Below are 13435 nucleotides of genomic sequence, written 5' to 3' on the forward strand. Positions count from 1 at the left end.
TTCCAGAATGCTCTGTTAGCTTGTCTAGTGTTTGGGTTTTTTTCTTTACCACTCACTAACAGCCACTTCTATTACACTTCCTGTGAGTTCTGAAGTGGTCACTGCCGGGCTCTGTGGTGAAAAGCCTTCTGTGTGGCGTCCTGTGTCCTGTGTTTTTGCTGACGCCTGGAGGGGTCTGCGGAGGATGAAGAGCTGCCAGGATGTGTTCATCAGACTCTTTCACCTGCCCCCCAAGCGTCTGGCTCCTGGACTGGTTGAGGGGGCTTTGCGCCAAAGAACGGCCATTCATCGTCCTTTGCTGCAAAAGACAATGCTGCCGGGGTAGAACACTGATGTAGGAAAACCAACGTCAGGATTCCCATAAGTGAAAAATGGCCCAGTTTCTGCCACTGCCCCTGAGGCAGTCTATTTCTTTTCCCACAGTTTGGGCTCAGTGGCACTTTTAGAGGTAAGATGAATGGAGGTAGGGGGATCTGTGAACGTGTCTAAAAAATACCCCATGTGACAGAAGACAGCCTAAATGCTATTGTGTACAGGACAGGCAAATGCAATGAACATGGTTCTCTCTTCCAAAACAAAGACTTCATTATTTTTCACATAGATTCTGAATTGCTTAGTTCTTCCTGATTTCAACTTGTTTCAACATCAGGATTGATGTAAACAATGTACAGAGAACAAAAAAGGAGTCTGTGGCAAGAATTTCATCTACCTAGTTTGGGCTGGCTTGTTGTAAGAAAAGGAAATAATATAGAAGATTTGGTTGACTGAAGATGCCATGTAAAAATCAGATATTATCTGGTCACTCCCGAATAAATAGCCTTGAGGGGTTTTTAAAAATGAAATTCAAGTGACAGCTCTAGATCACAATTATCAGAGAAAAATCAAATTGCCTGAGAAGACAGTGGCAGCCTGAACTCAAAGCATATGGACTGGTTGATGTGTAATTCACAAATACAGCTTCCACTTCCTCTCTGCTGGGCAAGCACACGTGCGTGCCATAGCATCTCCCTCCCGCCCTGGGGTCTGGAGGCACGATGTGGCTCAGTCTGGGAGCGGAGCTGAGTCACCATCCCACGCATAGCATGGTATATCTGTGCCATGTTCCCACCTCCTGACCCTTAGATTCACTAAAGTACTTGTTTGGGGAACAAAAATTCCACTTGACTTAATTTCTCCCCAGGAAAAACACACTCAGTAATGTCACAAAACTCTTGAAACCAGTTTCCTTCAAGGTTGCCTCAGAAATTTTAAATATGTGCTCCACCTTGCACCTCCTTAATCTTAACCTCCTGCCTGAGATGCAGTGATGGGGTGGCTACTCCCCATGGCCAAGCACCACTGAGTGGCTGGTTGAGTAGTGGGGCTGAGCCTCAGCGATCCCCTCACCTGGGTGCCCCTGAATGGAGAGCACATTTGAACGATGGGTGGCCAGGAGATGGGCCTTTGTCTACTATTTGCATGAAGTGAAGTAAGAGTGACATTGGTTTTATTTGCACCACTGAACTAGCAGCCACTTTCTTGTTAGCAATAAATGTTTGAATCTCAACGTTGGTATGAACCCTACTTATTATTATTCAGAAAAAAACAAAGGTCTGCTTGCCCAGGGCCTCTTCTAGTCTATCCAGACCCTTGGTGCGTGAATTACAGACATCCTCTCTGGGAGACCATTCCAGTCCCCACAACCCCCACCCCTGCTCTGGGCAGGGCACAACCTGAGCAGCTGGAGTGCAGCCTCCTAGTGGCCTAATCCCAAGAATGTGGCAAATTTGATCCGTCAACGTATGGATCCAAAACTATGCAACAACGTATGCACCAAAATGACGGCGAATTTAGAATTATTTGTGACAACGACCCATTGTACTCAGAGTGAAAAACTAAGTCTATTTGTATAAGCCATTGGTGCCTTCCACCATTAATCTATTTCATTAGTGTGGGAACAGTTTTGTTTTGGTTTAGAGAGTTATTTTTCAAGAGCAAAAACTTTATATCACTTTCTAGGGAGAAACAGTTCAGAAAAGGTGTTACCCTCTTTTCTCCCCAAGGATGAAAACAGACCATTAGATCCTTCAAGTCAGAAGGCTCTGACCTGTCAGCTCTGGACCCACGGAAACCTGCTTCCCCTTCCCTCCTTATTGGTTTGGGTCACTTGACCCCTCTGAGAATCAGATCACCTATGGATATTAATCTCTGGAAAAATACACACACTCCTGACCCCTAATTTTTTTTCATGTATTTTAGGGGTCTTGGGAATTCAGGCCAAGAAAGGAGTTTTACACAGGATTTTAAGAGAAACCAACTATACTGAAATAGTTATCAAAATTCTAAAAATTTTTTTGTGATATAGTAATATTTCTGTGCTTTTTATATAAATGCATTAAATAATAAGATCTACTGGCGAGTCTAATAACTACTGTAATTTTGAAGTACTGATGAGTATAAAAGATATTTTATGATGTCTGCCAACTGTGCTGTGAAATGAAAATGTCTGTAATTTCCACTGGTGACAGGTGCTGCTACTTCTCCTGCGGTCTGCTGCCGACATTCATCGTTGGCGGTAGTGCTAAACTGCACTTAGAGGTTAGTGAAAATAAAGGTGCATTTTTTCCCCCATCCAAGATCCCAGACCTTAGGTCAAGAACCTCTGAGACTCTAGAGATTCTTGACCTGGTGCTGGGCATGGCTCAGGGCCTGGCGGCCTCAGTTATTTCTGTTCAGGCCACGGGAGAGAACGTGGCGCTCCTGTTTCCCCAAGCAAAATTACCTGAGGCTGCTGTGAGCTTCTATACTCTAGGAAGAGCCAGAAGAGACATTCATAGTGGCTTCTGTCCTGCCCTCACTTATGAGGGGAGAAAGGTGAGGACAAGAGGGGCACGGCTGTGACCAGGTAACTCCTGCCTTCCCCAGCACAGAGACAAAGCCACAAGGGACACCTCTGTGAAGCTGCCCCAGCCTGGGAGACAGGTTTCTCTGTGTCCTCTAGCTTGGGGGGAAAGAAACATTTTCCTCTCACTTTAACAAAGGTCTGAGAAATACTTTTATCGAGTTTGCCTCTTGCCTTAACCTCAACTTTCCAGGGCTGCTCACCTAAGTGGGAGAGCCCTGCTGGGCAGCCCATGCCCTGGGAAGGCACAAGGACTCCTTTTTGCTTCTCATCCTCTTACTGGCTTACTGAGGTGCTGAAAAATGTGCATCTGGGCCAAAAATGCGAAGTATAATCTCTGGGAGGTGTAGAAGTGTCCCCCTGCACTTGAACATGTGAAATGTCGCTGTAATTGCAGTTAACGACTGGTTGAGCTATTGCTGGAAAACAGCCTGGGAAAAGCAAAGCTTCCTCATTGGGATGCTAGGACACAGGCCTGCATGAGGAGGAAAAGTTCAAGTTCTAGACAAAAGAAAGTGGTTTTTCTGATGGATGGTAGGAGAGATGACAGACTTCCAAGGAGAGGTGCTCTCAAAGCAGCATCCTGGGCAGAGTGCTCCTAAAGTTTGCCCTCCCGGCTATTTGGAGGCACATCATGACCTGATTTTCACCAGGAAAATAGCCTGTGAAAGAGGCTCACAGAATATCATCTGCTTACCAATTTTTCTTCTTGCTTCATTTATGCTTTCTCCCAGGGACTTTGCTTCAGAAAATCTAGAGGGGTAAAAAAAAAGAGAAATGAGGGCTTAACTTCTCTGTTCACTCTAAATTATGCTTTAAAAATAAGAGATTTCCAAGAGGTCTCTAAAATATTATAAAACTTCACTGAAAGACATAAAAGAAAATGTAAATAAATGAAATATATTAGGCTTAAAAGTAGAGATAAATTTGCATTAATTACTGGTATCGTGAACTTTTGCTTGTCTCTCTAGCAGAGAATATCTTTCTCATATTCTCTGACTTGTGAGGTTTGATTTTTAGCGTTTTATGATACAGTCGTTCTGGAATAAAGCACGGCTGTAAGCCTTCTGTACTGTGCTGTTAATCATAGTACCAAGATCTTATAGTCAGAGAATCCTTAAAGGACCTTTTTTTTTTCTGATTTTTTTTTTTTTTTTTTGATCAGTAAACTGTGGCTGGTCATGAGACAGATTCTGTAAAGGAAGTCGTATCTGGGACACAGCCGCACTCATCTGCTGACTGTGTGCAGCCGCTTTCACACAGCTATGGGAGGAGCTATGTGGATGGGACAGAGACGATATGTCCCGCAAAGCCGAACACATTTACTATGTGGCTTTTTCCAGAAAAAGTTTTCTTACTCATGTTATATATGATGTTAAACCACATTTTGAAAATATAAAAACAAGAAAAAGAATTGCTAATTATCCTCTATCCAGAAGTAAGCACATTTTGAGATCCATCCAGTCTTTTTTCTATCCAGTTTGTATAGGGTTAAGATCAGACCGTATACCTGATTTTGTGCTTTGATTTTTTTTTCACTTAGCATTTTAAGTCCTTTTCCTGCATTATTAAAAACTTCTCCATTATCTTAGCTGGCTGCCTACTAGTCCAGCAGATGGTTGTGTTGATGTTTACTTAATGAGTACTCTATATTTTCCAAAAGGTATTCGTGACAACCCTGAGACCCAACTTTGTGCTGGAGAAGAGATGTAGGAAGTGGCCTCTATGAAAAACACACAGTCCTGTCCCCGACGCACAGTGGGCCCTTAGGAAGTGTTAGTTGCTTTTCCTTCTTTTTGCCACAAAATTTAAAAGGCACATGAAAAGCTATGAAACAAATACATAATATACGGTTACAGTAAATCACTGTGCTATTGTGGAGAACACTGCCCATGTGAGTCGAGTTTGACCTGGGAGGGGCCTGTCCACGAGTGGGGAGTCGTTGGGAGAGCTTCACGCACAAGGTGGGATTGAGCTGGTTTTATGGATGCATAGAGCTTTTAGAAAGCTTTTTATTATGGTAATTCCCCAAAATTCACAAAATAGAATAATAGGATGAACCCTCACATACCCACCATGCTATTTCATTAATTGTCAACACTTGGCCGATTTGATTTTAACTATCTCCTCTCTTCCCCTCTCCCAAATCCCCCAATCTTTCTTGGTCCCAGTAAATCCCAGATGTTATATATACTTTTTTAAAACATTTTTTTATTGAGTTACAGTCATTTTACAATGCTGTGTTAAATTCCAGTGTAGAGCACAATTTTTCAGTTATACATGAACATACATACATTCATTGTCACAACCCAGATGTTTATATTGTTTCCTCCATAAATGCTTCAGTTGCATAGGGTTTTGTTAGAAGAAGTAGGGAGAAGAAGGCATTCTAGGCAGGGGAACAACATAAGCAAAGGCCAGAGTGCCATGAATGCTCTGGGCTTGGTGGAAAAGAAGTGTGAATTATGTCACTGCTATTTTCCGAATGTGTCTGCTTGGCGTGTGACTGCAGACAGGAAGTTTCCAGGGAAGGGGGCTAAATTTTCTCTCAGTTTTAGATTTCTTGGGACTCCATCCCTGGCTCCTTATTAAGGGTGTTCAGGCTCATGGCAGATCATGCATACCCTCTCTTCAGCTGGGGCTTGTCACCTTGCAGAGAGCAGTGCAATCCCTTCGGATGCCACTCAGACTGATTTCAGTTCAGCAAACATTCCTATCACACGCAGGTCACAGTGCTGGGCTCCGGGGGCTCACGCTGACCTTTGTCTATTCGGTAGACAGAATCTGAGGTTGATCCAGGCCACTCAGATGAGTGGCTTCATGCCTTCTTCATACTTTAGGTTCTGCCAAGTGGGGGACTCTAATTGTTTGATGGTCACTGTCCATCCCCAGTACCTAGGATTTCAAGGGGTTTGATAGTCCTTCATTGCTCAGTGAATGACCCCTTTTACTGCCTGCTCCATAGAGTTCTGGAAGCTTTAGATTCTTGGGAATAAGGAAAATACAAGAGCAAGGCTGCAAAGCTGCTGAAATTCATGTCAATGCTAGAGGAAACTAGAGCAGAGCTAGAGAGGGGAGATCCTGCCAGCAGGGTGGGCCGTCTCCACTGCTCAGAGAAGCCCGACAGGCCTGCGATGGAGCCCCTCCCGCAGCGCCGCGGTGCCCAGATGTGCTGGGGAAGGCAGAAAAATGGCAGGGGAGCTGCCCAGTGCTGTGGTCAACGCGCTCTCAAGAGCTGCCCTGCCCCAGGGCTGGCAGACACTGCGGGGGAAGCCACGAGCTGTTCCAGTCTCTCCTCTGCAGCCAAGGCTGAGCTAAAAAGGGCTTTCCCACTGAAGAGGTGTGGGCTGAGGGCTGTCCCGTCTCAGTGAGACCATTTTCCCTTCACTCTGTGGCTGTCACCACTCCAGGCCACCCCACCCACGTGTTTTCCTGATTTCTGGTTGTCAAGACAAACTCTTGCCTAAGGAAGCCTAGCCCTGAGGGAGAAAGGGTGGCGGGTAGAGGGCGCGGGAGAGATGAGAGAGAAGCCCCGCACCTCTGCCCCTCTTCCCTGCCCGCCCGCAGCTCCACACCTCCCAGCCCATCTCCCTCAGCCCATGCCCTCCCCTTCCTCCTGCCCCAGCCTAAGTTCTGATCTCCTGGATGGGGAGCCTCCTGAGTCCTGAGCTTGAAAAGGGGCACATTCCAATTAGGGACATGGCTCAGAGGAACAACTGGTGTCCCAGGTGGTTGAAGCCGCACTGCCCTCCTGGACAGCCTCCTAGGCCACTGCTGGCTGTGGAGGAGGCTGCACCTGGAGGAGGGATGGGGGAAGGCTCCAAGACTCAATCAGGACCCTTGTGAGCCCCCAAGGGTCTACTAATCCTGGTGCCCATGCATTTCTATTGGGGACTCGCACTGCATGGCTCAATCTGGGGAGTGCGGCAGGGCTGGGGGCAGTCCAAGTGTGGGGGCTGACCGGCTGCTCTGTTCACCTGCACAGAGAAATATCCACCTTGGGGCAAGGCCTGGGTTTGGAAGGGAGAAGTGTCCTGGCTGTCCCTTCACAAGCCTGGCTCCTGGGACATCCAACCTTCACCCACCCAACAGCACCCACCATGCGCCAGGCACCGTGTGTGGCTCTGTCCGCACAGGGAAAACAAAATAGAGAGAATAATAGAATGAACTCTCACATACCCACCATTGTATTTCATTAATTGTCAACACTTGGCCAATTTGATTTTAACTCTCGTCTCTCCCCATCCTCTCCTGACCCTGCCAGTTCTCTTCCACTGCCTCCCACGGCACATCACTTGTCTCCTTGTTTCACCCCTCTCTTCTCAGCTGCTGCTTCTCAGTCTCCCTTTTGAGCTCCTCTTCTGCAGCCTGTTCCTCAGATGTTGGTCATTGTCAGGGTCTTGTCTTAGGCTCTCTCCTCACTTCACCTATTCTCTCTACACATTCCATTCATGCCAGTGCCTTTATCTGCCATCTCCACAGACACCTCCCACATCTCCATCTTGGTCCTGCTTTATTTCCTTCCCCTCACTATCCAGCTGCCTATTTGATGCTCTGCAGATAACTAACATCCACTGTGTCCAGAGCAGAGTTGATGACCTCCCCTGAAGATCTCCCTACCTTCCTCCCATCCTTCCTCCTCTCACTTCACGGCGCCGACTCACCCATGTGCTCACGCCAGTAACCTGCACACTATCCCCTGCCCCTCTCCCTTAGTCCCTGCACTCAGTCCTGGGACCTCGCCCATTCTGCGTCCTCAGTACCCACCCTAATCCCCGACCAAGCTTCACCCGACTCTGCCCTGAGAAGGAGTTGCTGTCTCTCCCTCAGACCACTTCAGAGACTGCCTACCTGGTCCCCTGCATTCATGCTACCTGCCTTTGGGCTCTTCCCCATATTTCAGTCTTTCCTGGTCTTCTTGTCTTGGACAATTAACTCAATATGTTGATTATTCATAGAGTGGACATCCAATACCCTTCCGCATCAGAAAGACCTGGCCCCTGACAGGGTACCTTGGCTGCCTCTGTCACATTGTGATGAAGACCCATCTTTCATTTTCCTTTACACTTTTTAAAAATGTCGACATCCCTTCTGTATTGGCTCCCCCATCAAGATGCCTGCCCGCTCTCATCTCCTCCTGAGCGGTTGCTTCCCCACGTCCTCCTACTTCTAGGGTGTGTTCTCACGCAGTTTGCTTGGTTGCTAAGATTTCTCAAAGTCAATTTCAAATTGTCATTCTCAAGCAAAAAAAAAAGGTGTTTTTTGAGTAGCATTTTTGTGGCCAGCACTGTTTTAAAAACCGTGGGGAGGTTGAGAAGATTCTAACCTAATCTCTGCTCTGAGAGTTCATAATTCTGGTTCAGGAGACAAGATGTAAATACCAAAAAACAGAAGAGAAAAATAATAAAGGTTAAAATTGCAATCTAATAGGAACCAGGGCATGGTCGTTATTTCCAGATGGTGCCACGAGATTTCTTGCCACTCCCTCTCCAGTTTTCCCATTGGTGTTACATTGTTGCTCTATTCTCTGTCTGAAGGATCCAGCTGAGTGGAAGGGGGCTTTGCTCGGTTTAGTTCACATTATCAACGCCTTCATTTCCAATTGCAGCTAATCTCCCCATTTATTTATTCTTTTGTTATTTAATGGGACTCTGTGACAGGGGATTCAGTTTGTAGGAAAGAGCTGCCACAAAAGAAAGTTAGCTGTGTGGTGCCAGGGCCCTGGAATTTGCCAAGCGTGGCGCTTCCAGCCTCTCTTCACATTATTATGTACTATAAGGACGAGTCATGTCTGAAAAAGGCAGTGATTCTGAATTGTATTTCTACTTGAATTGTCTTCTATTGAAAAATCCGGCGTAAGAATTGGCTCATGTGCCCTAGTTCACCAAAGGGCAAATATCCTCTTAATGTGCCAACATCTTGTTTCTGTTGTCACAGGCAGGCAGCACAACTTTCCCCAGACTGGGGGCCAGAGCTGAGAGATGCTGGAAATCCCTGTGGGGCAGCAAAGGATGCAGGCGAAAAGGGGAAGGAATTCCTTCTCTTAAGTAGCACTGATGTATGAGCCGTTGATCCTCCCTCCTGCAACTCTAAATCAACTCCTGCACTCTGGGGGAGCTGAGGGAATTAGGAGGGATCTGGGCTGCCAGGAATCCCTATATTTGGGCTTAGAAGCTGAGCTGGCCCAAGGCTCAAGTGTGGAGGTAATTAATCCTCAGCCCCTCTTTCGTGGACTTTTCTAGCATGATGACTCAACATCAGAGCCATCAGACAGCAGAGTTAGTTACTTGATGTGAGAAGTAGGAAATAAAATGTGAGTCCAGGCCGGTGGGTCCTGGTGGCTGAGGGCTATTAGAAAGGTGAGACTTTCTAAGAAGAAGCAGAGTTAGGAAACAGTGATTCAATGTCACCCCTCTGGTGCGTGTCTGTATTCCTAAGACGGGTCAGTCTTCCCACAGATGGTCCACATGGTGCTCCTGGTCTTTAGAGGGAGTGGGAACAAATGTGTGCTAGGATCAGGGTCACTGCAGACTGTTTCCTAAAGTGATGGAGGCATGGAAGTCAGGCTTTATTTTGATGTCACTATAGGAGCACTTGTTGTAGTTATTTGTTTTCATATAAAAACATTTCTCTTTGTCTTCTGCCATAAGCAGTTATGAGCATGTAATATCTGAATACTCTCCCTGAATGCAAACAAAGGTTCTAATCCTGAGAAGAGTAGGTCCTGGCTTACGCTCCCCAGTACCAAATATTCCTTTAATATTTGGTAACATTAAACAGATGTAGACATTTTTAAAATGTGGGCTGGTCTCCTGACTTTTCATTTGATTTGAAAAGACTGATTTACTGCTGGGAAAACCTCTTTCTAGGGGGAAGCTTTGTGCAAGTTTCATTAATTCCCTGGCTTTATGGCCATAAGGAAGATGAGACCTCCATGATTACCAGCTCATCCTGTGTGGCTTAGATATGTTTAAACCCAGAAGCCCATTTGTCCTATGGGCTGTCAGAACTCTACTGTCTGAAGTGAGCTCTGTATTAGAAGGCTTCCAAAGACCACAGCATCCTCATCCCTGCCACCCATCCTGGCTGGAAACGGACCTAAACTCAAGGGTACAAACCCGAACCAGGAGCCACACCAATTCAAGAACAAGGAAGATTAAGTATTATGTTCTTTCTAAGCCAGTGGTTCTTAAACTTGAGTGTGCAAGAGAGTCACCTTAACCTGTGGAGTTTTGAGGCTCTTCCCTCAAGGTTCTGGATCTCAAGGTCTCTGGGCAAGGTGTCTCTTTAAGCCAGTGGTTTTCAAACCTAGTTGCATGTTGGAATATTGAAACAAATGGAAGCTCAGGCTCTACCTCATTCAATTAGAATATCTGGGGAGTCAGACCCAGGCTTTGGTAGCTTCTAGTGGGTTATTTTAATATGAAGCCAGGGTTATGAGGTGCTGGTCTAAGCTACGAAGCCTCAGGTACGGACACAGCTGAGGGCTCTTTGGAAGCTGCTGGACGAGGCAGCTGTCATCTGACTTGATATGCTTATCTTCAGACAGACAAGGTGTCCTGCCCCAACACGTCCACCAGACTCTACTGAAAACCCATGGCTTATACACAGAGAAGCATGAGGTCTGTGAATCCCCTGGCTTGGCTTCATAGGCTAAAATTTGTGTAGAGGTGTATATTCCATTCTCCCAGGGACAGAGTCCTCAGCTTCCACTAGGTTCACTTGATTTGCTCCCCGCTCCTTGTTTCATTCATCTGCTCACTCATAGCCCGCGTTCGGCTTCTCCTGCTCTTCTGTCTCTCCTTCTCGGTCTCGCTCACGGCCACCCTTCTCCCTGCCCCCTACTTTCCTTTAAAGCTTTCCCTGTGGTTCAGGCCTCCCAGCCCTTGTACTCCCACGTGTTCTCCTGAGGGAGCTCGTCCCCTCTCACGTTTCCTTGAAGCATTTATAAACATATGACTCTCAAACCTGTATCTCATTTTGGTTCAACAAAGAGTTTTTGAATATGTACTGTGTAAGCTCTAGAGTCATGGATGACATCTGGGCATTTATAGTCTAGAACTCTCTCTCGTGAACTCTAGGCCCACACATCCAGCAGTCTTTCTGTTTGCTACGGTTTGAGGACATGCATTGAATTCACGGTTTAGCTGGAACAAATGATGTACCACTACTGTTTTTCTAGAGGGTCTGGGACACGGGCTTGCTAGACAGCTGGTCAGCAGGAAGTGCTGCCTGTTCTGCCTTCAGCCTGGAGGACACCCCAGTGGCCTCTGGTCACAGGATGTGTGTGTGTACACTTCCTTTGACCCAGAAGAGCAGGACTGCTCTCCAGAGCAGCTGGAGGGCCTCGAGTTCTAAGACTTGTCATTTGGTTTGTAGACTTTTTCCCCTTGCCTCTGGAGCAGTGAAATAGCAAGAGAGTCACAGGCTGATGAGAATGAACATATGAATGTAAGATGTGAGAACTGCACACACAGGGCTGTCAGTAACAGCCCCTGTTCTAACGTGGCTCACCCGACTAGGGTGATGGGGCTTAACATATGGAGGAGAACTGGACCAGGCAGGACGTAACTCACCATGAGACTGCATATCCGCTGTGCCTTTCTTTCAGAGATCAGGTTGGGCAGATTAGGGAGGACAGAGTAGCAAGTCCTCTCCAGGCCGGCCCGGCTAAGCCATGGAGTACCAGCTGCTCTCTGAGCCAGCCTTACCTCTGCTTCAGAATCTGTTTGTTGTCTTCAATGGTAACGCTGTCAGCGTGGTCTCTCTTGAAAATTTCAAAAGCTTCCTGGCGTCCTAACGACATTTCCTCTCTCACTCCTGTTTGGAGACACAGGGAAATGGCCTCAGTCATAGCATCAGGATCCCATTAATTTCATTGTCACTTTAGTCAGACCACAAAGAAAGCCAGCCCTGGCTCCAGAGGCCCACAGCAGAGAGCCTCCTGACCAGACAGGTGGCCTCAGGCTCCTCCAGCTGGCCACCAGCCAGGGGAGGAGGCCCTTCCGGGACACCTTGGCAGCCTGCGGGCCTGTGCCGGGGCCTCCATGTGACTGGCGGGGGCGGGGTTTGGAAGGTCTGGGCAGAGGAAATGAAAACCAGAGCGCCAAGCCCTGGATTGCTGGCAACATCTGCAAAAGCACTTTGTGCCATCATTCTGTACCACATCTCTCCCCGTTTTCCTGTTATGCCCACTTTGGTTTTCTGTTCAATTTCACCCTGAATTTCCATGCATTCAGTTAAAAGAAGTATAATCCCGACTGAAAGATTCTGAATCTAGAAAACTCTGCTCTTAGTCTCCATGTAACGACTCATCCTGGTTTCCTGTGTCTAGTGAGAGGCCTCAGTTCTCACTCAGGAGTTAGGTTCTCAATCACAGCACCCACATCTAACTTCAACATCCTGAATCCCTGAACCCATGACAGGCCAACCCTCGCTGCTGGGTCCCGTTCAGGGGCCAAACTCTGACACCAGACTCAGAACGGCCAGGGCCCCGGAGCCAGCTGGTGGCACTCCTGCACTGAGGTCCTCTTTCTGGCTGCCTCCCAGGGGGAGGCTCTGTGCAGGGGTGGCCCGGGGCTCCCTTGGTGAGAACTGAATTCACAGATGGATTTTGGATGATCCGTGGAGCCATTTTTTTTTTATGCCTCTGCCCTTGGTGCCCTTTCCTATGTTTTCAGCCACTTAACTCTATCTTTGAAGCCCTGGCTGAGTGTTACCACCTCCATGGAGCTTTCTGTGAGGCCCAGACTTAAACGACTCCTCCCTCCACTAGGTCTGGAGCAACACCTCTGTACCATGCACAGCCCAAGAGATGCTGTCACTTCACACGATAACTCCTTCTCGTGAAATGCATGTTTCTCAGGAGGTAGAGATAATATTTTTTGAGAGTTCCCAGTGTCCTGTTCAATGTCTGGCATTTAGAAGGTGCTCAATGTATGTCTATTAAATGAAGCAGGTCAGGAATGAAACAGGAGTAATGAGGAGCCTTGCTCTCATTGCCATAGGAACACAGTCCAGGGCTAGAGGGGTTTGTGATGAGGCCTGGGGTTCCAGAGATGCATTCAATGAGGCTCACACCACATCCCCTTTTGCCTGGAAAAAACTCACTGGGTCCCATCACGCAGCCCCGGGCTGAGGAACAGGACCAGCCCATCTGATACCAATTTAATGATTACTGTTGATAAAAATAGCATCATGAAGAATGTCTGAATGGTGAGGCACACCAAGACACCCCACCCTTTTCCAATCAGAAGCAAATGGGCAGGTCTCAGTTCTGTCTCCACATCTGCCCCGCACACTCTCAAGTCGAGTGGGCCTGGGAGTGGGTTTGGGCGATGCTCGGAAAGACAAGCCCTGATGCAAGAGAGACGTTAAGCATAGTGCACTTCGTCCAGCAGAGCCTGCCAGGAGCCAAAGGACACATTCCACACCTTTCCCCCACCTTTCCCCTCCAGCTCTGACCACGTATGCCTTCTACTGCATCATTTTTATAATTGATCATATTTATGATTTATTTTAACCACAGGGGACAGAGGAATGAGTCTCTCTGGA

The 13435-nt window shown here is 47.2% G+C and overlaps 1 protein-coding gene across 9 annotated transcripts in view; it reads right to left on the reverse strand.

The window, feature by feature from the left end:
* Window positions 1–13435, reverse strand: part of KIF6 (kinesin family member 6) — a 296241-nt gene that overhangs the window by 66696 nt on the left and 216110 nt on the right. For all 9 annotated transcript variants that reach the window (XM_032463003.1, XM_014564323.2, XM_032463004.1 and 6 more), the window contains 2 exons: window positions 11593–11701; window positions 3579–3634 (listed from right to left, as the gene is read on the reverse strand). In XM_032463003.1, coding sequence (XP_032318894.1) covers window positions 3579–3634; window positions 11593–11701 — 165 coding nt within the window. The remainder of the gene's footprint in view (window positions 1–3578; window positions 3635–11592; window positions 11702–13435) is intronic.

This window comes from Camelus ferus, chromosome 20, assembly GCF_009834535.1.
Source record: "Camelus ferus isolate YT-003-E chromosome 20, BCGSAC_Cfer_1.0, whole genome shotgun sequence".
Taxonomy (NCBI): domain Eukaryota; kingdom Metazoa; phylum Chordata; class Mammalia; order Artiodactyla; family Camelidae; genus Camelus; species Camelus ferus.